This window comes from Bombus terrestris, chromosome 15 (genome assembly GCF_910591885.1).
Source record: "Bombus terrestris chromosome 15, iyBomTerr1.2, whole genome shotgun sequence".
Lineage (NCBI taxonomy): Eukaryota > Metazoa > Arthropoda > Insecta > Hymenoptera > Apidae > Bombus > Bombus terrestris.
The window spans coordinates 2,223,150-2,243,255 of record NC_063283.1 but is presented as its reverse complement, the minus strand read 5'-3'; the positions used below and the strand labels follow the sequence as shown (position 1 = coordinate 2,243,255).

Below are 20,106 nucleotides of genomic sequence, written 5' to 3'. Positions count from 1 at the left end.
ATTACTCTCAAATTTTCTATCTATCTTTTATAGATATCTTTCGTTACCATGGAAAAAATATTGTCAAGGCATAAATCGCTCGCTCTCTGATATTGTGAACTCCAATCAAAATAATGTTTATTAGCGTTAATTAATTTATCCTATTGGATAACAAATTAATCGTAGATTGTCGTGTAAATCCGAGCAGATAAATAGGTCACTCTACGACGCAAAAGGAAAGAATCATTAGAATCGTTGAATCGTTAGGATTGTTGAGCTCAGTGTCTAAGTAAATTTCATTAAAAATCAAATCTTGTTAAAGCAGTCAATCTTTTAGAAATATTCAGTTTCAAATATAATTAGTTTTAAATATAAAATATGCAAGTTAATCTTTGTTGTTATGTATTTCTTCATTTAAACATTAAATTAATTTTGGAATTGTTTGAAGTTATAACGCGAGCAAAGTACTTCAGCACTCCACGGGCTTCAATCACGTTAAATTCCCCAAATCTTAAAAAGGCCACGCAACAATATATATATATATGTAATAAATTAAATTTGATAATCAATACGATTATATAATAAAGAATCAATACGATTTTCCGTCAGTGTTTTCAATAACAACGTCAACGTTGTTTCTCTTCATTTTCCCTAGCTCCTTTTGTTAGCCTAGTTATTTTCCATTTGTCCACGAATAGGAAGTTTTCATTAGATAAAGTTACTGGTACTTCCAGACAACAAAACTTAATATATTATGAGTTTTTGTCAGCAAATGGTGGGTAGCTGTTCACCAGTCACGTTGTTCCGAAGCTCTGCAAAAATATTGCCGTTATGGGGTTATTAAATGTACAAAGACATCTAATATATCATAAAAATCGAGTAAGTAATCCACCAATATACATATTGCTGTTTTGTTGAGTAAAGCGTGTTTATTTATACTCGTACTTCAATTTTGTGAGTGATATACTCCAATAAACAAGCATGAGAAACGTAATATAGCAGAAACTATAAAAATAATTATCTTTCTCATATTTATCAAATTATGTAAATTTTTGTCGGTATAAATTTTATTCTTTCTCTTTTTTTATTTCTTGGTATTATTTCGATTACTTTTTTGTGTTTACATTTTTTGCCATTGCTTTCGAAATACCCTGGTTATCTGTCCTAGCAGATAATACAAAACAAAATGATTATTTGCCTTTTATAAAGAAATACTTTAATATCGATGTCGTTATAGACGTTGTAACTTATAACAAAAATATACTCTTGAGGGGAACGGGGGAGGAAGAAAGAAAGAGACAGAGAAAGAATACAAAAACGTATGTATGTAGAATATACTACTAGTTAATTGCAAAAATAAATACAAGTCCAACAAAAGAAAAGATAAAAGAGTATATAAATAGGAAACCATTAGTGAACTGATATTTTTTACAAATATACCTTTAGAATAATCAAAGTTATGTTTAGAGGGATCGAATATTATAAATAATGAGTCATTTTATCTTCCTTCTCATTTCTAGAGAATCTGAAAGTATAAAATTGCGTAAAATGCACATACATAAGATGAAGAAATATGTAAAATATACAAAGTATATATAGTGCTTTTTATAATATTTAATACATAAAACAATTTTTTACTAAGATGCTATTTTTTGAATCATGTTCTTAAAAATATGAATTTGCAACAAAATGAGCGGTCTAATCATGAAATATAATGTGTTTTTTCTTCTTTCAATGCATTTAAGTAGCACATATTTACAATGGAAAAATGCTTAATAAAATCAAATTTAATCATCCATAATTAAACGCGCCCATCCATCATTTTATTCATGTTCTAGGTCAGTAAAACAACGTGCAGATCAATCCTTTAGGAGAATTTGTTTTTTACTGAAAATTGTTAAAAGATTACGACTTTGAACTTTCGGATATCTTTTGAATCCTATGTTTCAAGGTGTAATCTATTAGAAGAAAAAAGGAAAAAGAAAGATATAGGCAAACTTAAACGGAACCAAATCTTATTTCTTATTGGATTCAATTCAAAAGAAAGGGAAAGTTTGGCGAATTATAAAAATGGGCTCCACGAAACAAGAAGATAGATTACTCGGCGTTGGAATATCTTTGCCACAGTGGATCAAAGGCCGAACCAACAATAGGTTCGTTTCTTTTCGAATCCTTTGTAGAATTGAAGTGTTGTAAGGTTGTCAAACTTCGACTTGTACTGAGTTGTAGGCTTGTGATGCCTTAACGTAGCATTGTTCCTTGGTGAATGTAGAAGAAATTTAAATCAATTGCAATGGTAAGAGGCAATTTTTTAGATTGCTGGCAGGGCATTTCTGTGAATCTGTAAATATTGAATACAAGTAGATTTAGTATTAACCCTCTTGATATGACCATCAAATATATTTGTTATGCAAAAATCGTACTGCCAAGGCGGCGATTGGATTTTATCTACTTTCACGTAAAACTAAGTCTATGATTTATGATTATAATGTGTATCTTGATGAACCTAATATTTGAAGAACAATGTAGCTATTCCTATAAGAATGCATATATATATTTGAGTGTTATCATGTGTCTTTCAGAATGTTCTTTCATCAGAAAACATACATTATAACCATAGCCTAGTGTATAAAATAGAAAAACAATATCAATCTTGATTGAAAACAAATTTAGATCTTGCAAATATGCTTAGCTCTCAAATGATGTTACAAACAAGAAATTGTTACGTTGCAAAAAAATTAGTGCATGCTATAAACAAATTTCTTACTCAGAATAATTATTATTATTTTTTAATTAAAATCGTTTAAATTATTCTGTGCTGTGTTTTCAAAGTTAAGTCACTTTTACTAATCGTAATTGACAGAAATGATCCGGTCAGATGAACTGATTTTTCCTTTTACTAAGTTTTATGGAAGAGTTGATCTCAAAATTAATCACTGAATATATCATAATCATTCACATAAAACAAGAGATTCACATTGTTTGTCTTGGATGTTCAATTCATACATTTAATAAACGATAAGAAATATTTATACGTGAAATTTGGCTAACGCGTGATACAACACGAATAAGCAGTTAATCGCATGGGCATTGTGCCCGCTATTCTTAGACTCAAGACACTCTTCGCAAGAGTAGTACGACCTCGTATAGTTTACTGTGTGCAGTGCATAACGTTTGTTATACTCTTTTCTTATTCTCTCTTGTAGATCTATGCCGATTTACATTAAAACATCGGATTAAATAACGATTGTTTGTTCACGCATGTTATGAATAGTATCGAATTCAACAAAATACTTATGTCAGGCATTGAATTATTCGTTGAATTAGTTGACGGGTTAGCATTCTGAGAAACGCATCGCTATAGGACTTAGAAATTTATAGACGAACTGTTGGTAGTAAAGAGAACAATATATCAATGGTAAGAAGATATCTAAAGCTGAAAGAATCTTCTAACAAAAGACCATCAGTCGAAGAGTCTTTATTTATCGAGTAGCATACCCTTGTTTGCTTCATTAACCTTACTTTCTTTCTTTGCAACGAGTAATTACCAACTTCTTGTCCTTTCTCTTTTATGCAGATGTGATATCAACGACACCACGTTTAGTCCACCATCTCACGACGACAGCTTCTTTTACATACCATATCCGAAGACACAAAATCGATCATCGGTTTCGCAAGAATATCGGCCGATTGACGAAGTTTTTGGCAAACAAAATATTACTTCATCAACAAATAACGTGAAAGTACAGGATACGCAACAACAGTTTACTGAGGAGAAGAAAAAAAATCAGGAAATTGATTTCAGCAAGCATCCCTTACCTTGTCAACCATTTATACCATCAACTTCAACAGCGAACAAAGGTAATTTACAATTGACTGTTGCATGCGTTTTTTGTGCAGCTAGTAATTATACGAATTTTCCTTTAATTATTACGACTGAAACAACGATTAACAAGTAAAATCTCTTTCTTACTCTTTGTGATTCAATGTTTCTGATTTTGCTCCCAGAAAACGGAATTAAATCAAGTCCGAAGGAATTACTGACCAATAATACGAAGATCACAAAATCACAGGGAGTAGATGATGGATTTCACGGCAAGCCAGCACTTTGTGGAAAGTCAATTGTTCTTGTAGCTAATCAGATGATGTCTAACAAATTTCACGAGACTATTTCGGCCGAGCAGGCCGCCAGTCAACCCAGAAGAGGAAGCAAATCTTTACCCGCCACTCCAGTCGCTTCGCCATCAGGCAGTCCAAGCGGTTCGCCTAAGGCTCGTCGTCGTGTTTCTTCCAATCGATACTTTGCAGGAGCATCCCTTCTTGATCGCGAGAAATATCAGGGAGGTTGGATCTTGGCAAGCATCTTCGGACAATCTAGAGAATTCGTTACTGGCAAGATCGAAGAAGAGGACGAAGCAAACATCGAAGCCGCAACTGCTCCACTTAGATCGCTTGCTCGGAAGAAATCCATTTCGTCGCAAAATCTTACATATGTAGGAAGCGATGAGAAATCAGAAAAATCAGCCGCTCACCCAAATGCATTTCGAGCAAGATCATCGCAATTAAGAGAAATGAATTTCTGGTCCCCAACATCGATGTAAACCAATGTAGTAAATTGTTATTCGTTTACATCTTAAACTTAGTTAATTAATAGTGATTGATTCAGAAAGGATTTTTTTTTTGAAGGAAAGCAAGATAGAAATATATACATATTATTGTCACTTTCTGAGTTTTTTAAAATCAACAAATGAACGCATTGATAAAACGAAAAATACACAAAGAAGAGCAACTTCTTGCTCGTTATTTTTCATATATTCTTAACAATGTGCTTATTATAGTTAGTACAATTAATATTTAATAACGTATTTATGCTTATTCTTTCTTTTTTCTATTTTTTTGGCTTTTAATTAATACTATTAAATAAAGATGTTCTTTCTTTAATAGTGAAATCCTATCATAATGATGATGACATAGGTCAGGAATACAAAAGGAAATATTTGTGTATCGAAAACTATGGTTTTTTTATAAAGCCTCGAGGAGCGAGGGAGGTACTTATATTCTGTGAAAACGAAACATAATTATTTTTAAATGATCCATCGCTTGACAAACTTAACTAATCACCGAAGACATTTCATTTTTAATTTTTGGAGAAAAAAGAAAAGTGAAGTAGGGAAAATGTTATGTCATATGTATACGTTTATATATTATTTTTTATATTTATAGAATAGAAGTGATCTTGGAAAAAATAAAATTACTTGAATGTTGACCATTGTTCGAAAAGCCTGTGTTAAAAAAAATATAGATAAAGTGAAATATGTAAAAATATATACAAATTACAATGCGCGAAGTCTGTGGATGTTTTGAAAATAATGATTATCGTGTAGTATCGAGTGAATAGTTTATCGATAGTAATATAATATTTTTCGATCCCGATAACATAATTGTTAAGAAACATACTGAAACACTGAAATGGAGATGCTTTTGTTACGCATTCGAGAACACGAGGTCTATTCGAATATGAAAATTATAGTATCAATTAACTTGTTACGATAATGTAAAAAATAGTGGAATTATTAATTAATGATCTCGGTATATTATTCCCGACATTCCTACAGCTTGAGATGGAGAATTGTTAGGTAACTCTATTCATATGTACGATCTATGTAATCGATATGACAATCGGAGACACTATTGGTGTTAATGATATATCACGGGAATCACCTCATATGTTGTTGCAGTACAATCAGCCAACAAATCGTTAGTATGTGTTATTAACAAGAATATGTTCTACTGTATTTTACAGAGAAATAATAAATAAATAAAACCTATTGTATCGATGATGTTTTCACTTCGACGCGATCGAATCTGTTAAAACCAGTTTATTCAAAATACTTTCTCTAATTAAATATGCTTTTATGTAGGTATTATTATCCTTATATTTCACGGTATAAGATATAATTTATAACTATTTATCAGAGTTACAAAACAGTACAACGATTTCGTTATTCTTTTTATTAGAAATTGTGACTATCATGTTGAACGCGGGAGATACATATAAATTATTAATGGCTAAAGATTTAGAAAACGAACAAGTCATTTTGCTACGTCATCTTACCAAATTATAATACACTCCTTCGCCTCCGGCGTGCTTATGAAATCTCGAAGTTCTTGGCCGTGCTTGTTCTGTTACAATTTGCCAATGTCAATTGCGTAACAACTGCAACCGGCAGTGGTCGTCTGATCGCGTTCCCTCTCACTTTGTACTTGTTTATTCTTTCCGTCGCGTCGCCTTCTACCCCTTCTACTCTCCACGCCCTCGTTTCCCATTTTTGTTATTTTTGATCTTGCGAAGCTACTTACATTCACGTTTTCGCAGAATTTTTTTCCAAATTACTTGGAACCAAATATGACTTTATTAACGGATTCAAGATAAGGTAACTTAATTGAAATAGACAAAATACTCGCATCTTTATACACGCAACAGGATATGTTAGAACGAAATAATTGATTCTTGAATCTTATTCATTGTAGCATCAGTTCTTTCTAGTATACATTGAAATGGACACAGATGTTACAAAAAGTATTGACACATTATTTCCCAATGAAGTGCCTCTGGCAGGGTTTTTCGTTTCATTTTTTATAGTATAAAATTTTTGTAATCATACAAAAGTGCACATGTACTACTAAACAATACGAAATTAAAATTTGAAAAAGGAAACAAATAAAACTTTAATTTCCTACTCTATTTCGTAACAAAAAAGAATCCTTGACAAAATTAACGTTTAAGGGCGTGAAAGTAGACGATTTGTCCTTTGAAACGAGCTCAAGTAGAGTATTGTACGATTCTTATCGACAAAGTTACATTGGTTCAAATATCGACAAGTTTTCGATCAAAATTTAAAGATCTTTTAATTTTTTAGTGTAGTGTATACGTATATATTCGAGGATCGTAGCAGGATTGACTTGAACGTCTTTGAAATTTGGAAAGAACAACGAATGAATAGCATTAAAGTCAGTTTGAATTTTATAACAGTGATATTGTATATACGATCTTGAATGCAACCTAACCCCAATCGATAGATTGAGACACGAACCGCTAATCATCAGCCATAAAGATTACAACAATCTTTTCAATAGTTTGCTATTATCCATGTATATCCTACGCGATATTTGTCAAACGTACGATTCTTTATACGATGGCTAAGCTGTAATTCTATAGTATACCTGGATACCAAGGCATATCAGTTGCAATTTGAGATACATTCACATTGAGTAATTGCGCAGGGTATCTGTCTGCTTTTTACTTTTCAATCGGTGTATATTTACATATCGGTGTTTTGTTATAACACACATTTAACGACACAAGCTAACGAAATTATACGTATTCTCTAACGCGTTTAATTAGTATTTTTCATTCCACCTTCCCCATTTCTTTGTCTCGCTGGTGGTTTGGTTATCGATTTCGTTTCGTGCTAGTCGAATAGTAAAAATCTTCTTTAGAAAGATCACAGTGCAATCTGCTACTTGAGTTTTACGATATCAAATTTTCTCTAGTCATATGCATGTGTTGTAATGCCGGTTCGTTGCAAACCTTCTATGCAATACGCTGGTCTTTGGTCGACGGACACTTGATACCAAGTTTTTGGTGAAAAAATGTTTCAAGTTAACTATCTGGACAGGATTACAAGAGGTTACGTATAAATAGGCTGACAAATCCACTAGATGCATTCAATTCGTTTGTCGTTTCCAATCGGTGAAGAAAGCAGCTCCTACCTATCATCATCATGTTTAGAGTAAGTAAAAGATTCATATACGCAGATATACGCGATGGTTCACGAATTAATTGCCACAATTTTCGATCTGGTTCTGATAATTTAGCAAAAAATTTATCTAACAGAATTTACTGATACAATAAACTTTTCACAAAAGTGCGCTTCACAAATTCGTTTAAAGAAAAGTTTAAGTAATATCATATGTTTTTTATAATCTTAAAGTACAAGAAGTTTTCTTTATAAGAGACTGTTCTTTATAAGAACTGTCGAGACAAACGATATCTGGATACTTTTCAATCTCTTACCATACCAAGCAACGTTTCTAACGTTACGAAGAGCCGGAGAAAGCCCGCCGTTTAACTTCGAAACCGAATGAAAAAACAATGTTGTCATGACGGTGCACCAAAATGATTCATCGTCTTCTTTCCCTGTAGTTTTCGTTTAAGATACTTAATAACTGGTATAACTTCGTTGTACCGTTTCGATTCTGGAAGCTTCTTACATCTAAACAAAGTTTTAAGCAAAGCGACAAATCGGAGAAAGGGAAAATTAACCTTTGTTTTTCAGTTCTTGGTGATTTGTGGTTGCTTGCTGGCGGTTGGACAAGCTGGCGTGATCGGCGGTGGTTTGCTCGCAACCGCGCCCGCAGCGGTCGCGGTGCAGCCAGCGGCAGCAGCGGCTCTTCCTCTGTCCACTGCAGCAGCCCTCCCTCTGCCCACAGCCGCGCTCGCCGTACCAACTATCGCAACATCGACCTCTAACGTGATACGGGGTATCGGTAACTTAGGTGCCATATCGGCCTACGCGAAGAGCGTAGATACGCCGTTCAGTAGCGTCAGGAAAGCGGACGTGCGCGTTAACAATCCTGGAATCGTGACGGCGACCGCTGTGCCCGCCCCGGTAGTTGCGGTCGCAAATACCGCTCTTGCAGGTACCTGATTAATGGGTGCCAATTTACAATTAAATTGTAACTCTCTAACATCCACAACTTAGTTGAACCTAGCCTATACGTTAGATCGCTACATATATTACATACGTCGATGGTGCGTCACTGTACAGCGACGCTACCTTATACGTATCACACACGCGCACCTTTACACGATCTTTTCTAACCGCAATGTACTTAACGATTAGAATATAGTCGAATATCAGACGGCGGTCGACTCGACGATGTCGCGAGGAAATCGGGCGCTTGGCATTCGCTTGCCGGCACGCTTCCTTTATGCTTTAGAATCGATATTTTGTTAGTCCGCTTTTCTCGTGTTCATTTTCCTTTTTATCGTTTCAGTTGTTGCCATAATTCCTTACTTGTTTCGTACCTTTCGTATCTTCTTTTATTGTTTTTTTTCTTCTTCCCTAGTTTCCATTTCCTTTTTTATCTTTCGTTTTGTCTTATTACTTATACATATATCGACTTGAGTAACAAGTTCGTTCGTCTCTTACGAAGAACGTGGAATTTTTTACGAAAGATAGTATATTTACGGAGAAATGGGACGAACAAATCATTGCTTGATCGGATACGTAGATTTTATAGGAATATAGCAACGTGTCTATGCACTCTTGTAAAAAACAAGCGAATGAACTTTATTTTATTACTCAACCCGATACGTACTATTAATATACTAAGCATACCACGCTTCGTCGTACGATATAGCGAAGTAATATCGTTGCGCGTGTATTGCGTGCGGTTAATTATTTAACGAATAGGCGTATAAGTAAAAGCTCGAGTTGAAAACGAACAGTGGCATACCATTGTTCGCTAACGAGGCGGACACTAAGTACGCCGATCGCTTGAACGATTCTTTCACTTTTGACTTTGATTCGATTATTACGATTGTTTCGTGCGATGATTTCAGCTCCAGTGGCTACAGCAGCTGTTGCCGCTCCTGCGCTTCTCACACCTGGACTGACCACCGCAATCGGAGCTGCGCCCGCTCTCACTGCTGGTTTAACTCCTCTGGGGCTTAACGGGCTTGGAGCTTTGCAGGGATTAGGAGCCGTCAAGGTTCTTTAAGGTCCACACGCTCGAACCCCTACGAAGCGGCGGAGGACTCGACTAAAACCACGACCGATTATGAAACGCGTTCAAACATTCGTGTCGATGGCGAATCGTTTTTACTACCTAAACGATCAACTTTGTCACAGAATGTAATAATCGAATATTCAATAAATCAATCGTAACTCTATACGAAGCTCGGACACCAAATTCGTATTCTTGTTCGCTCGTTCTCATCCAATCGAGTGAAGAAGCTCATAACAGCAACGTTTCGCGTTGAATTTTATTGATTTCTGAAATCGTTCTGGTCAAGACTATCGAGTATTTTACGGTCAAGATGATATCAAAATGATATGATTATATTTAAATTAACTTCTATTTCCTAGAAATACATAGTGCGTTCATATGTATACATATTGCATGAACTCTCAGATGCACTGCTCTCTGTCTCACTCGTTCTTTTTTGATATTTATTTTCAGGCCTAACGTATTCGCGAATCCAAGTCAGATAATAGCGATTACTTCGTGGGAATAGACCCGTGCCAAGTGGTAATCATATATCTGAACATCGTTGTATGATTGCAATAGATTCTTCGATTTACGTACTATGTGTATTCTCGTTCGATAGAAGATATAGCGAACATCTAGCAAGATATAACAGGATCAACGCTAGCCGAGAATACCTAACAAATATGAAATTGACGGCGGAGAGGGGAGGAAAATACAAGGCGCAACTTGTTATGTTTCAATACATGTCGTATTTAATAAATAGAAAGTAAAAGAAACGTTTAGTACAAACATAGTGCGATGAAAGTTATTCCAGATGATTGTCAGAGCAACGGTCCAAGAAACTCAGAAGGAGAAACGATTACCAGGAGTAAGAGACACCGATGGGGCTGCTGTAGGCCATGTGCGAAACAGCCACCGCTGGAGAATAAGCGACGCCAAGGAGTGGGCTCACGGGTGCTGCCAAGGGTGCTGCCAAAGGTGCGTGGGCTGCGGCGTATGCCACTGGAGCAGTGTGAGCATAGATGGCCGGGTTGGTTACGCGAATGTCGGATCTGCTAGTGCTGGAGAATGGGGTGGCAACAGTCTTCGATTGGGTCGCAATTTGTGCGAGATTTCCCGAGCTGCGAAGGATATTGTCCGATGTCGACGTTAAAGCTGCAGGGGTCAGAGTATATTGTCCAGTTGGTGCCAAGATACCGGCGTTGCTCATGGCAAGAATGCAAGCGAGTACTACGATCTGAAAAAGAAAGGAACAAAATTAGCTCAACGATACCGTTACCGAAACAACTTCTTCCTCACAGCTATTATCTTTCTTTGTTTCAAGTATATTACACGTGTATTTTAGAAATTTCTGCGACTCCCAAATAATTCAATCCTGTGTTAGAACAAGATCAGAACGAAGAGGCAGGCAAAAGAGAACTTTAGGACCTGAGAATGCAAAGTTACAAAAATAATTAATGAATAGTTTTGTTTGTAAACTTGCAAATGGTTTCCACTCGTTTGAGCCGAGTCACATTTGGAATACACGTGAGATATATTTCAAGTATAGCGCACAGCCATATGATACAGTTTCGATGTTCGTAACAAATTATTCTGCATCGCTTACCTTCGAGAACATTGTGAGTCTGAAAGAGAACCTTGGTCGATTCGCTAACAATGTACGAAAGCAAGTGCGTGTTGATCCTTTGGTAGCCGAAATCTTATATAGTCCGGTTCGGTTAGGTGAATGAGTTACGCGAAATCAGGTGGGGTACAAGGGCGTGTTTCGAACGAGCACCGAAAAAGACTTTCGCCATAGGAACATGCGTAATCGTTTGTATACTTTTCTCTGCCACGCCCGAATCTCCTTTTTCTCTTTTTCGCTCTTTCAATAATATATCGTTAACTTATCCCCCTCCGACCTTGGACTAAAAATCCAAAACCTTCGACTGGTCGCCGTCAGAGAAAAAAAATGACCGCGATCCATTTATTCTATCATTTTATCCTCTTGCCAAACCTCTGCTTGAAATCTGAAATACCGATGTAAATGATAGCGTACTATTCGAACAGTCATTGTTCTCACTTTCGAAAAATGTACCTATCGTATACCCCAGAAAAAATCCTTTCTATTTTTTTTTACATAAAACGACATGATTACAAAATCGTCTCTGTACGTTTCAGGCGAAGTATATTTTTATAGAAGGTATATTTATAGAAAATAATTTCTATAAATTCTGTTTACAAGTCAAATTAAATATTTTATACAGCTTCTACTTCCAAAATCACCTGTATTACAATTTTCAACATGACTGTTACATTTTATACAGAAATTTTTATGAATTTGTTAAACTTGTAAGTTATTTGGAATATTCATAGCAAAATTGGAGTAGTAGTTGAGTAGTAGTTTGTGTTTTGACTGATAGGCTCCATATCGGGCAAGTCACGATTTTATTATCGTTACTAGTGAGTAAAATTAATCTGTATTAGAGTTGCGAAACAGTCCACGTTTTAAGCTATAGTGGCGAATGAATGTTAATTTCACGCGTTGAATTAGAGCCGTTATAATTCCTAATACTCCTCTCTGTTAATACTAAACATGCAATCTTCTTCCATCTTAAACAAATATACAATAGCAGTTAATACTAATTGTCAGAAACGCTACGAATATATCAAATTAACATGTACAATAGATTAATTATTGAGTGAAAGACGTTTCCCGCCTTTTTTTTCTTCAAACATCAAATATCAGAGATATGCATCTCTGAAGGTACGGCCTCTATACGAAGCTTTGTCGAACTTATGAATAATATAATACTTGCACACATGTATTTGTATTCTATAACGATTTGAAATCTTACATTCTTGATAGATTGAAGTCAATCAGTAACGAAGCAATTGAAAATTCCGTGAATTATATTAAATTTATTCTGAATAAGAAAGGTAAAAGCAACAAATAGATTTAAAATATCGAAATATGAGTCAACGGTTTGAAAAATTGAGAGAACGTGGCAATAAATCAGAAATATGTACATTCGTTCAAGAATCGAGCGTAGAACAGGTAATCATAAATATTGCATTTCAACCATAACTTACAATTTTATGACTGACGTATGTGGTGGTAACATTTAAGATTAAAATGTAATTTCATTAGCTTACGCGATTAATACATAGCAGTATTTGTAAATCGAATGGATTAAAAACATTAGATGACCTTCTGCAAGCATTTTCCAATTCTGAAGCCTGTCAAACTAAGCGACGAAAAGTGATTGAATCTACGTTAAAAAATTTGGAGGAAACTAACATATCTCTAGGGCAGGCAAATGCGATCGTTAACCGAATAATTTCTGACTTGCCAAGCTATTCAAAGCAACATCTTGTCAAACTTGTTGACTTCTGTCTCACAAATATTCGTAATAACGATAATGAGCTATGCAGGTATAGCAATTTGTTTTTGCTCCCATTTTCTCCTCTTCTTTTTCTTTCTGCATGAAAGTTTTTTAAACCATTTTCTTCCTTTTTCAGTTGGAAGGATTTATTACCTGCATTACTGGAGGCACTGGAAAATGAAAAATATATTGTACATGCAGATGCTGAAGTTTCTGGAACTGAATATAAATCACTAATTATTAAAGCCATATGCAATTATCATTGGAACGTCAATCTTTTACCATCTTTGGCAAAAATGTTTGGGTAACTGACTTTTTGTGTCTATATGATTGAATCTTACATATATGAAATTTTAGAGATAAAAGAGTTATTTGATTTTACCCATATAAAGGGATATGGTACTAGATAAGACAGATCGTAATGAGGTTTTGAGGACATTATGTTCTGCTCTTCCAAATCTCCCTCTGGATCAAGTACCCTCATTCACATACCAGACATTAAAATTATGTCCAAATCAAGATAATAGAAAGCTTTTGAATGCCTTGTCCAAATACTTTAAGCTATGTTATTCAAAAACAAGTTTGTCTGATGACAGTAATAGTCTTGAAAATATTGGTATGTAAAATATGTAACTAAAATCTGTGTATATTCATTGCATAAGTTTCTAATTGCCATTTTTGTTTTTATATGGATATTTATAGATATAATTAATTTAAAAGAGGTACAAGACATTGAGAGCACTGTTTTGTATCATGTGTACCAAGCTGCTCAGTTAAATCATGAAAACATGAAAGATTTTATCCGTTTCCTTAAACATGTGTCTCATGCCCCAGAGTACGTGCTACAACCCTTTATGCTCTCTGTACTCATGTCAGTTTCTACAATATATGAAGATCAGGTAGTAAAAAACTTAGTATGAAATCAAAAATTTGTATTTTTACTTTATTATTCTAATGTAAAATATTCTTAACAGATATTTGAGATATTAAGACTGGTTGTGGTTAATAGTAGCTTAGAAAAAGAAAAACGACAAAACAGTGCATGGATGAGACAACTTTTACCTACACCTTGCAATATAATTGGGATTATTCGACAAGTCATTGATAGCAGGTCAATTTAATTAATATTTATTTTTTCACATATATGCTTTATTTTACTGTCTAATTTTAATTTTACAGCAATAAAGATCGTCATTTAGTACTAAGGGGACTTACAAATTTAGCTTTTACGTTAATGAATGCTGATCAAAAATCCAAAAATAATGCAACAGCTATGTGGAGTATTGGATCCGAAATAATACGAGAAATAATTAAGAAACGTCACGAGACAATTCCTATTGTGTTACAAGAGTTGATTAATAAAATAGTAGCAGGTGGTATACCTACAACACACTATACAGGTAAAAAAGCAATAATATTATCAGGGAATTGCACCAAATGTGACTCTATTCTTTAATCCTACTTAAAACAAATGTTTTCTAGATTGTTTAAAGTATATGTGCCGCGAATTGTCAATAGTTGTTTTGGATCATCAAGTCTGGATTATAACTATCCTCGAACGATTGTTATTTTTACATCCTACAGTTGCTAATCAAGTTTTGTATGCTATTTTTCCATTGGCGCGTGTTTCACCAAATATACGAGAAAACCTTTTATTGACTTTGAGAAAAGCTCTTTACAGGAAAGGTGCATTAAAACGACAAACAGCTGTGACAGGATATCTTGAAATGTTAAAATATACAAACATGCATTCCCAACTTAGCTTTAGACTTAGTCAATTTAATGATTCAATGAGTGCTAGTTCTAGGTCAACATTAACTCAGGTATATATAAAGATCATAAATAAAAATGGAAAAAAACTACTTCCACTTATCTTTATGAAAAAAATTCTACAATTTTTATCACTCGATCTAGGTAACTTTGGAGTATAATTCGCAACGAAGAAAATCGGTTACAGACTGTGATAAAACTTTATATTATGAAATATCGGATATATTAAAAAAGACCTTTACTTATGAGTATGAAACCAGATTACACTTGTACGAAGGTACGGAAAATTTGTTTGAATGATCAACAATTTGTTGTTTGATACTGCCATTTTCTTAATCTCAATTACGTTTTTAGGCCTGTATGGTACTGTGATCAAAAATCCCGAAATAACAGAAATTCTAGTAGACATGCTCCTTTCACATTTGAATCTATATCTTCATACAGATGATAGTACCTTGCCACCTGTAAAATTAGAATTGTGCACAGATGTTCATGGAGTGGAAGTAGTATTGCAAGAACCTATTGCTCAATTGATATTTACGTTGCAAAAGACATATATTAATACAGTTGTAAAAAATTCACATACTCTTGAAAAATTACATGATATTTTGAAATCACTGTGTAGGAAAATGGCAATTACAGAATTGGAGCATTTAAATTTGGTAATTAAAATTTAAACATCAATATAGAAAGTGGCGTTGATATGTTAATGTAAAAATAAACCTCAATAATTTTAGGAACATGGAACTGACTTACTTCATGGAGATTTTCCAAAGCCAGAGATCAAGTTAAAGAATCTTGGTATGGTCATTGGGATATATGAGGCTTTAATGGCTTTTCGAATTGGAGAATGGTCAAAGGGGAATGAGGAAAGCTGTCATGATACTAACAATTTGTTCAAAGGATATACACGTTTGATAGACTTTATTAAAAAGGTAAAATAATTTTTCTTTATATAATATCGTTTATTTTAGCTTCATGGCCATAAAAGGAACTCAGTTTACAACAAAATTATTCTCCTTATTTTCTTGCATTCTCACTTTACACACACAACTTTATGCTACCCTTATTTTACTATCCCTTATCTAATGTCTACCATGTAACCCTTAACTATTATGTATGTCTATTATCTGTTGCATAAATCTTTACTTCCTTAACTAGATATTCCCCTCTCTCCACTCTTTCGTTTTCCTTGTTTTTCAATTTCCTCATCCAGTCTACACCCTTATTGTTTCCTTTCTTGCTGGTTATCTCTCCTATACTAATCTCTTACTCTTTTACTGCGTGCTCTTGATTTCTGTATTTGGATTTTATTTACTTAGTTGTTGTATCAAAAATCATGACATTCACTATGAATTTTTCTAGCAAAACACAAAAACGAAAAAAAGTGATGGTAATAAATCTAAAAAGGACCGAGATCCCAATAATACAACTAAAAAGCCGGCTAAATCAAATAATATCAAAATACCAAATACTATTATGGATTTGGATGTAATTCGTCAAAGTTTACCGCTCTTATTTTCGTAAGTACCATGATGATCGAAATGAGCGTTGCAATTACTAAATCATTCTGAATGTTTCTATGGTTTTAAATTGCTTATTTTTATTTTAAAAATGAATTATAATTCATAAATAGAAGGTCTTCTACTCAAAATGATGTTGCACTTAGAAGAGACCACAACTTTTGTTGCTATATATTACAAACATGTGAACAACTCTTACAACATACAAAATCATTTATACAGGATACCTCTCAATTGCAAAATCATAACTATATAAATACATATATTGATGTTGGAAGGTAAGTTCTGAAATAGAATAATAGTGCCAATAAAAGCATAATAATAATAATAATGAAATCATTTTTAGATTGCTTTATAAATATTTTGTACAAAATTTGGATGAGGCACTTATAAATGATGAACAAGTAACTATATTGGCTTTACAATGTTTCAAGGAAATTTCTTGCTGTATATGTACATTACTCTCATCTGAATTACCAGAATTTCTCAATTCAATTTGTATGTATTTATCTAACAGTTTACTACGTTATTTCGACAATTTAAATCATAATTTTATTTACTGTTTCAAGTTGAAGTACAATCCAAGAAGGAACCAAAATCTACAAATATAAATTCTCAATTACAAGAAATTATTTTTTCATTGAAGTCGTACCTCAAGAAGTTTCTTACAGAAGAAACGCACAATGATGACAGGGAGAAAGTATCACTTCTGTTATTACAAATAATAGAACAATTTACATATAAGATTAACTTCGAAGATTACAATTCTGAAGAGGTTAGTATATCTTTCATGAAAACTATCTTCTTTGTTTATATAAATCCCTTTTTTCACTAAAAAAGATGCTCGAATGTATAAAAGAAATTATTCAAGTAGAAGATATTCGAAGCCCTATTGTTCCTACAATCATACAATTCTTCTTGAACTTGGAAGAACATAGTCAAGAATGTGGAGATACATTGAATGAAATTTGTGTGGAATTATGTGAAAAAGCTGGAAACATTGATAACGTAAGCAATAATTTTTGTTACATAATATTCAAAACTTTTATGTCTTAAATTGATTGTTATTCTTACCTAAATGTAGGCAGCAACTGAATTAATAGCAAATGGTTCATATAAAAGTATACGTGAAGATACTATACTACAAGTTTATAACGTTTTGAGTGGTCACATTAAACAAAAATTAGATAGTGCCTCGTGGTTATTGATGCGATTAAAGGCAGAAGACACTATAGCTAGAGCACCTGAAACAATTGATGAAGCTTGTAAATATAAATTTGAAATTCCAAATCAAAATTTTATAATATTCATAAAAAATGATATTGTCTTAACAGGGAATAACAGATTAAGGGATAAAGAACGAAATCTATGTAGACAATTATCTTATCTTGCTCAAGCACTTCAAACATTAGCTAATACATTGATCAAACCAGGTCCATCCACTGACTTGACCTTCAAAAATTTGCAATACTTGTATCATTTACTTGGTAATCTTACAAAATACTTTTATGCTAAATCGAATGATCAGAATGCAGCATTTCAAGCAGTCAAGTATGTGCTGCAGATACATATATCACTTTGTAATTAATGATTTATATGTTCACCGAAATTGACAAATCTCACTGGTTGTAGATTCATTCAGGTGGTACAAATAGCTGGAAAATCATTAAAATCTGCTTTCTATAATTTGGTAACATATGTAGAGGTATGTCGAATTCGAATTTTTCATACATTATATATAAAAATCAATGTCATCAGTATCATTATTTTATTTTATTATAAAATATCTTCTGAAGGAAAATCAAAATAAATTAAAATTAAAATCCGATTCATACGCACAAAGGAATAAAATTTTAAAAGAAACCAAAGTAATACCTCGTGTAGTATATGAAATCGAGCAATTTAACAAAGAAATATTACTACTTGGCAAAAGAACGGGCGTAAGTATAAAACACAAGTATTAAATATTTTGTTCTTCGTTCCTTTTTATATTCATAATTTTTAATTCGTATAAATCTAGATACCGCTAGAAAATTACTTGAAACGAAGTATAACAAGGGATTTTAGAATTAAAAATCCACAACTGATAGAGGGGCTTGAGGGAATGGATGTCAGTTTAGTAAGTAAAAGAAAAGATATTGCATTGTACATTATTTTTCACAAAATTATCCGTACTGTAATAATTCTAGAATATCTCTAAACTTTATAGCTCAATACACAAGCTCCAGAAAACACTGAGAGTGAAACATCGAATATGAATGATTGTGACAGCAATAGTGATGATGATACATCTCAAAGCAAACGACTCAGGGTGGATGATTGAAACATTATTAATTAAAATATTTAATACTTTCTTGTTATAAAAAAGCTTGTATTTTAAGTATTTTTATATAAAAATTGTTTAATAAATTTTAAAATGAAAAATTTTACGGATCTATTTTTGTCAACCTATATCACTTATTTTGTCTACTTATATTTTCATTTATATAAACTATTTTTTGTACTATTTGTACGTCTTATTATTCTGATTAGATTTATGAAAACAATAGAACTTGCACAGGTTAAGGAATCTCTATCAATTGTAAAGAATTTTATGGAATCATCACATTTATAATTTTTATGCTACAAAATCCAATGGTCTATTGAATCCTCCTTTTCTGTTCATGTATTGTCTATACTTTCGTTTAAGAATAACATGTACGGCTCCTACATCATTCCCTTCAACTTTTTTGCCTTTAGTAGTGTCAAAACCACAAAAGCCCATTATTCTCATCATTTCTTGTTCCTCTGGTGTTTTTCCTTGAAGATCAGCCTCTGCAAGATATTCATTTAAAACAGTCAGTTATTTTATAATTTATATCGGGCTTTACTAATATTAGATTTACATACCTGTAATCACAGGACGTTCTGTTGTGGGTTTTAATTTGGGTTTAGGTCTGTCCCTTTCTCTTGATCTAGATCTGCTATATGAACGTCTATGTCTGTCCCGTTCACGATCACGATCTCTTTCTCTATCCCTCGACTTTACTCGGTCTCGTTCAACGGATCTAGGATTATTTGAAATTCATGCAATCTTTATACTATTTAAGTCTAATAGAAAAATATAAGAAAATACCTTCTTCTTCTTTCACGAGAACGTCTTCTTCTTCGATCTCTATCTCGTTCGCGTTCTCGATCACGATCTCGGGACCGATCTCTTCTTCTTGGTGAAGGTGTACGGCTACGTCCCATACTTCGTATTACTTAATTATTGATAATTAACTTAATAACAACGTGATAAAGTCTGTCGAATGGACATATTCATATATGCACGTACGTTTTTATATCGAATATATAATTGATAGGATGAAGAGGTTATGTTTACATAAATTGGATCATATTAGGTTATGTTTAACACAGTTGTAATATTATGCTACATAATTATATATCCATATTTGGTATGCTCATATCATACACAAAATAATAGTAGATAAGATCTTCAGTTATAATATAGCAACAATATCTTGTAGTGTAAATGATTTCTTAGTATGTATAGCAAAAAACAGTGTTATGCTTCGTGATATCCTTTATAGTTGACGACTCATCGACATTTATTGCCATGTTTGTATTTGTACATAATATAGTTAATCCATAATATCGATATAATTTAATCATTATTGATCATGCTTAAAATACGAAGAACTAAATTATTT

General features: G+C 33.3%; 5 protein-coding genes and 2 long non-coding RNA genes across 16 annotated transcripts; 3 read left to right on the top strand and 4 right to left on the bottom strand.

Annotated features, from left to right (window-relative positions):
* The first annotated feature begins 707 nt into the window (after positions 1-707).
* Positions 708-5,812, top strand: LOC100647790. 2 transcript variants are annotated; one of them, XM_048412652.1, is made up of 5 exons: positions 740-858; positions 1,217-1,298; positions 1,818-2,132; positions 3,557-3,840; positions 3,988-5,812. In XM_048412652.1, the coding sequence occupies exons 3-5, from the start codon at positions 2,050-2,052 to the stop codon at positions 4,578-4,580; spliced, it is 960 nt and encodes a 319-aa protein (XP_048268609.1). In that variant the 5' UTR covers positions 740-858; positions 1,217-1,298; positions 1,818-2,049; the 3' UTR covers positions 4,581-5,812. The 2 variants fall into 2 exon arrangements, with proteins under 2 accessions (XP_003401188.2, XP_048268609.1); XM_003401140.4 differs by lacking the exon at positions 1,217-1,298 and having other exon boundaries at positions 708-858.
* On the bottom strand, positions 1,874-3,592 carry LOC125386421. The gene is made up of 2 exons (XR_007226553.1): positions 2,747-3,592; positions 1,874-2,320 (listed from the first exon to the last, which is right to left on the bottom strand). It is a non-coding gene; the product is annotated as an uncharacterized LOC125386421 (long non-coding RNA).
* A 164-nt stretch (positions 5,813-5,976) lies between the features above and the next one.
* LOC125386416 lies at positions 5,977-8,447 on the bottom strand. 2 transcript variants are annotated; one of them, XR_007226546.1, is made up of 3 exons: positions 8,306-8,447; positions 8,057-8,179; positions 5,977-7,752 (listed from the first exon to the last, which is right to left on the bottom strand). It is a non-coding gene; the product is annotated as an uncharacterized LOC125386416 (long non-coding RNA). The 2 variants fall into 2 exon arrangements; XR_007226547.1 differs by having other exon boundaries at positions 8,057-8,238; positions 8,306-8,443.
* LOC100645776 (pupal cuticle protein C1B) lies at positions 7,642-10,532 on the top strand. Of its 2 annotated transcripts, XR_007226543.1 has the most exons (4): positions 7,642-7,772; positions 8,319-8,682; positions 9,608-9,899; positions 10,228-10,532. XR_007226543.1 is itself a non-coding variant. In XM_012316705.3 (3 exons), exons 1-3 carry the CDS (start codon positions 7,764-7,766, stop codon positions 9,763-9,765), a joined length of 531 nt encoding a protein of 176 aa, XP_012172095.1. In that variant the 5' UTR covers positions 7,642-7,763; the 3' UTR covers positions 9,766-9,937. The 2 variants fall into 2 exon arrangements, 1 of the variants encoding a protein (XP_012172095.1); XM_012316705.3 differs by lacking the exon at positions 10,228-10,532 and having other exon boundaries at positions 9,608-9,937.
* On the bottom strand, positions 10,486-11,503 carry LOC100646965 (pupal cuticle protein C1B). The gene is made up of 2 exons (XM_003401134.4): positions 11,363-11,503; positions 10,486-10,993 (listed from the first exon to the last, which is right to left on the bottom strand). The coding sequence occupies exons 1-2, from the start codon at positions 11,372-11,374 to the stop codon at positions 10,616-10,618; spliced, it is 390 nt and encodes a 129-aa protein (XP_003401182.2). The 5' UTR covers positions 11,375-11,503; the 3' UTR covers positions 10,486-10,615.
* A 139-nt stretch (positions 11,504-11,642) lies between these two features.
* On the top strand, positions 11,643-18,739 carry LOC100643259 (Fanconi anemia group I protein). Of its 5 annotated transcripts, none has more exons than XM_020866859.2 (22): positions 11,643-12,793; positions 12,887-13,170; positions 13,258-13,425; positions 13,514-13,737; positions 13,824-14,020; positions 14,096-14,232; positions 14,301-14,521; positions 14,604-14,944; positions 15,036-15,168; positions 15,246-15,553; positions 15,629-15,826; positions 16,257-16,414; positions 16,531-16,692; positions 16,761-16,912; positions 16,984-17,189; positions 17,255-17,422; positions 17,499-17,679; positions 17,749-17,965; positions 18,047-18,119; positions 18,211-18,354; positions 18,435-18,533; positions 18,624-18,739. In XM_020866859.2, exons 1-22 carry the CDS (start codon positions 12,710-12,712, stop codon positions 18,735-18,737), a joined length of 3,969 nt encoding a protein of 1,322 aa, XP_020722518.2. In that variant the 5' UTR covers positions 11,643-12,709; the 3' UTR covers positions 18,738-18,739. The 5 variants fall into 5 exon arrangements, with proteins under 5 accessions (XP_020722518.2, XP_012172092.2, XP_020722519.2 ...); XM_012316702.3 differs by having other exon boundaries at positions 16,528-16,692; XM_020866860.2 differs by having other exon boundaries at positions 12,942-13,170; positions 16,528-16,692; positions 17,499-17,965.
* Positions 17,061-20,084, bottom strand: LOC100644822 (U4/U6.U5 small nuclear ribonucleoprotein 27 kDa protein). 3 transcript variants are annotated; one of them, XR_007226544.1, is made up of 5 exons: positions 19,530-20,083; positions 19,304-19,461; positions 19,021-19,228; positions 17,489-17,658; positions 17,061-17,405 (listed from the first exon to the last, which is right to left on the bottom strand). XR_007226544.1 is itself a non-coding variant. In XM_048412654.1 (4 exons), exons 2-4 carry the CDS (start codon positions 19,643-19,645, stop codon positions 19,032-19,034), a joined length of 471 nt encoding a protein of 156 aa, XP_048268611.1. In that variant the 5' UTR covers positions 19,646-19,656; positions 19,731-20,084; the 3' UTR covers positions 18,375-19,031. The 3 variants fall into 3 exon arrangements, 2 of the variants coding, with proteins under 2 accessions (XP_048268611.1, XP_012172093.1); XM_048412654.1 differs by lacking the exons at positions 17,061-17,405; positions 17,489-17,658 and having other exon boundaries at positions 18,375-19,228; positions 19,530-19,656; positions 19,731-20,084; XM_012316703.3 differs by lacking the exons at positions 17,061-17,405; positions 17,489-17,658 and having other exon boundaries at positions 18,375-19,228; positions 19,530-20,079.
* Between the last annotated feature and the right edge of the window lie 22 nt (positions 20,085-20,106).

Excerpts from the sequence above, each read along its gene's own strand:
- LOC100647790 (XM_003401140.4), top strand. The coding sequence starts at position 2,050 with ATGGGCTCCACGAAACAAGAAGATAGATTACTCGGCGTTGGAATATCT. Across the intron at positions 2,133-3,556 it reads AAAGGCCGAACCAACAATAG|ATGTGATATCAACGACACCA; the intron begins GTTCGTTTCTTT and ends TCTTTTATGCAG. Across the intron at positions 3,841-3,987 it reads AACTTCAACAGCGAACAAAG|AAAACGGAATTAAATCAAGT; the intron begins GTAATTTACAAT and ends TTTTGCTCCCAG.
- LOC100645776 (XM_012316705.3), top strand. Across the intron at positions 8,683-9,607 it reads CGCAAATACCGCTCTTGCAG|CTCCAGTGGCTACAGCAGCT; the intron begins GTACCTGATTAA and ends CGATGATTTCAG.
- LOC100643259 (XM_012316700.3), top strand. The coding sequence starts at position 12,710 with ATGAGTCAACGGTTTGAAAAATTGAGAGAACGTGGCAATAAATCAGAA. Across the intron at positions 16,693-16,760 it reads ACATATATTGATGTTGGAAG|ATTGCTTTATAAATATTTTG; the intron begins GTAAGTTCTGAA and ends AATCATTTTTAG. Across the intron at positions 16,913-16,983 it reads AGAATTTCTCAATTCAATTT|TTGAAGTACAATCCAAGAAG; the intron begins GTATGTATTTAT and ends TACTGTTTCAAG.
- LOC100644822 (XM_048412654.1), bottom strand. The coding sequence starts at position 19,645 with ATGGGACGTAGCCGTACACCTTCACCAAGAAGAAGAGATCGGTCCCGA. Across the intron at positions 19,462-19,529 it reads TCTCGTGAAAGAAGAAGAAG|ATCCGTTGAACGAGACCGAG; the intron begins GTATTTTCTTAT and ends AAATAATCCTAG. Across the intron at positions 19,229-19,303 it reads AGAACGTCCTGTGATTACAG|AGGCTGATCTTCAAGGAAAA; the intron begins GTATGTAAATCT and ends AATATCTTGCAG.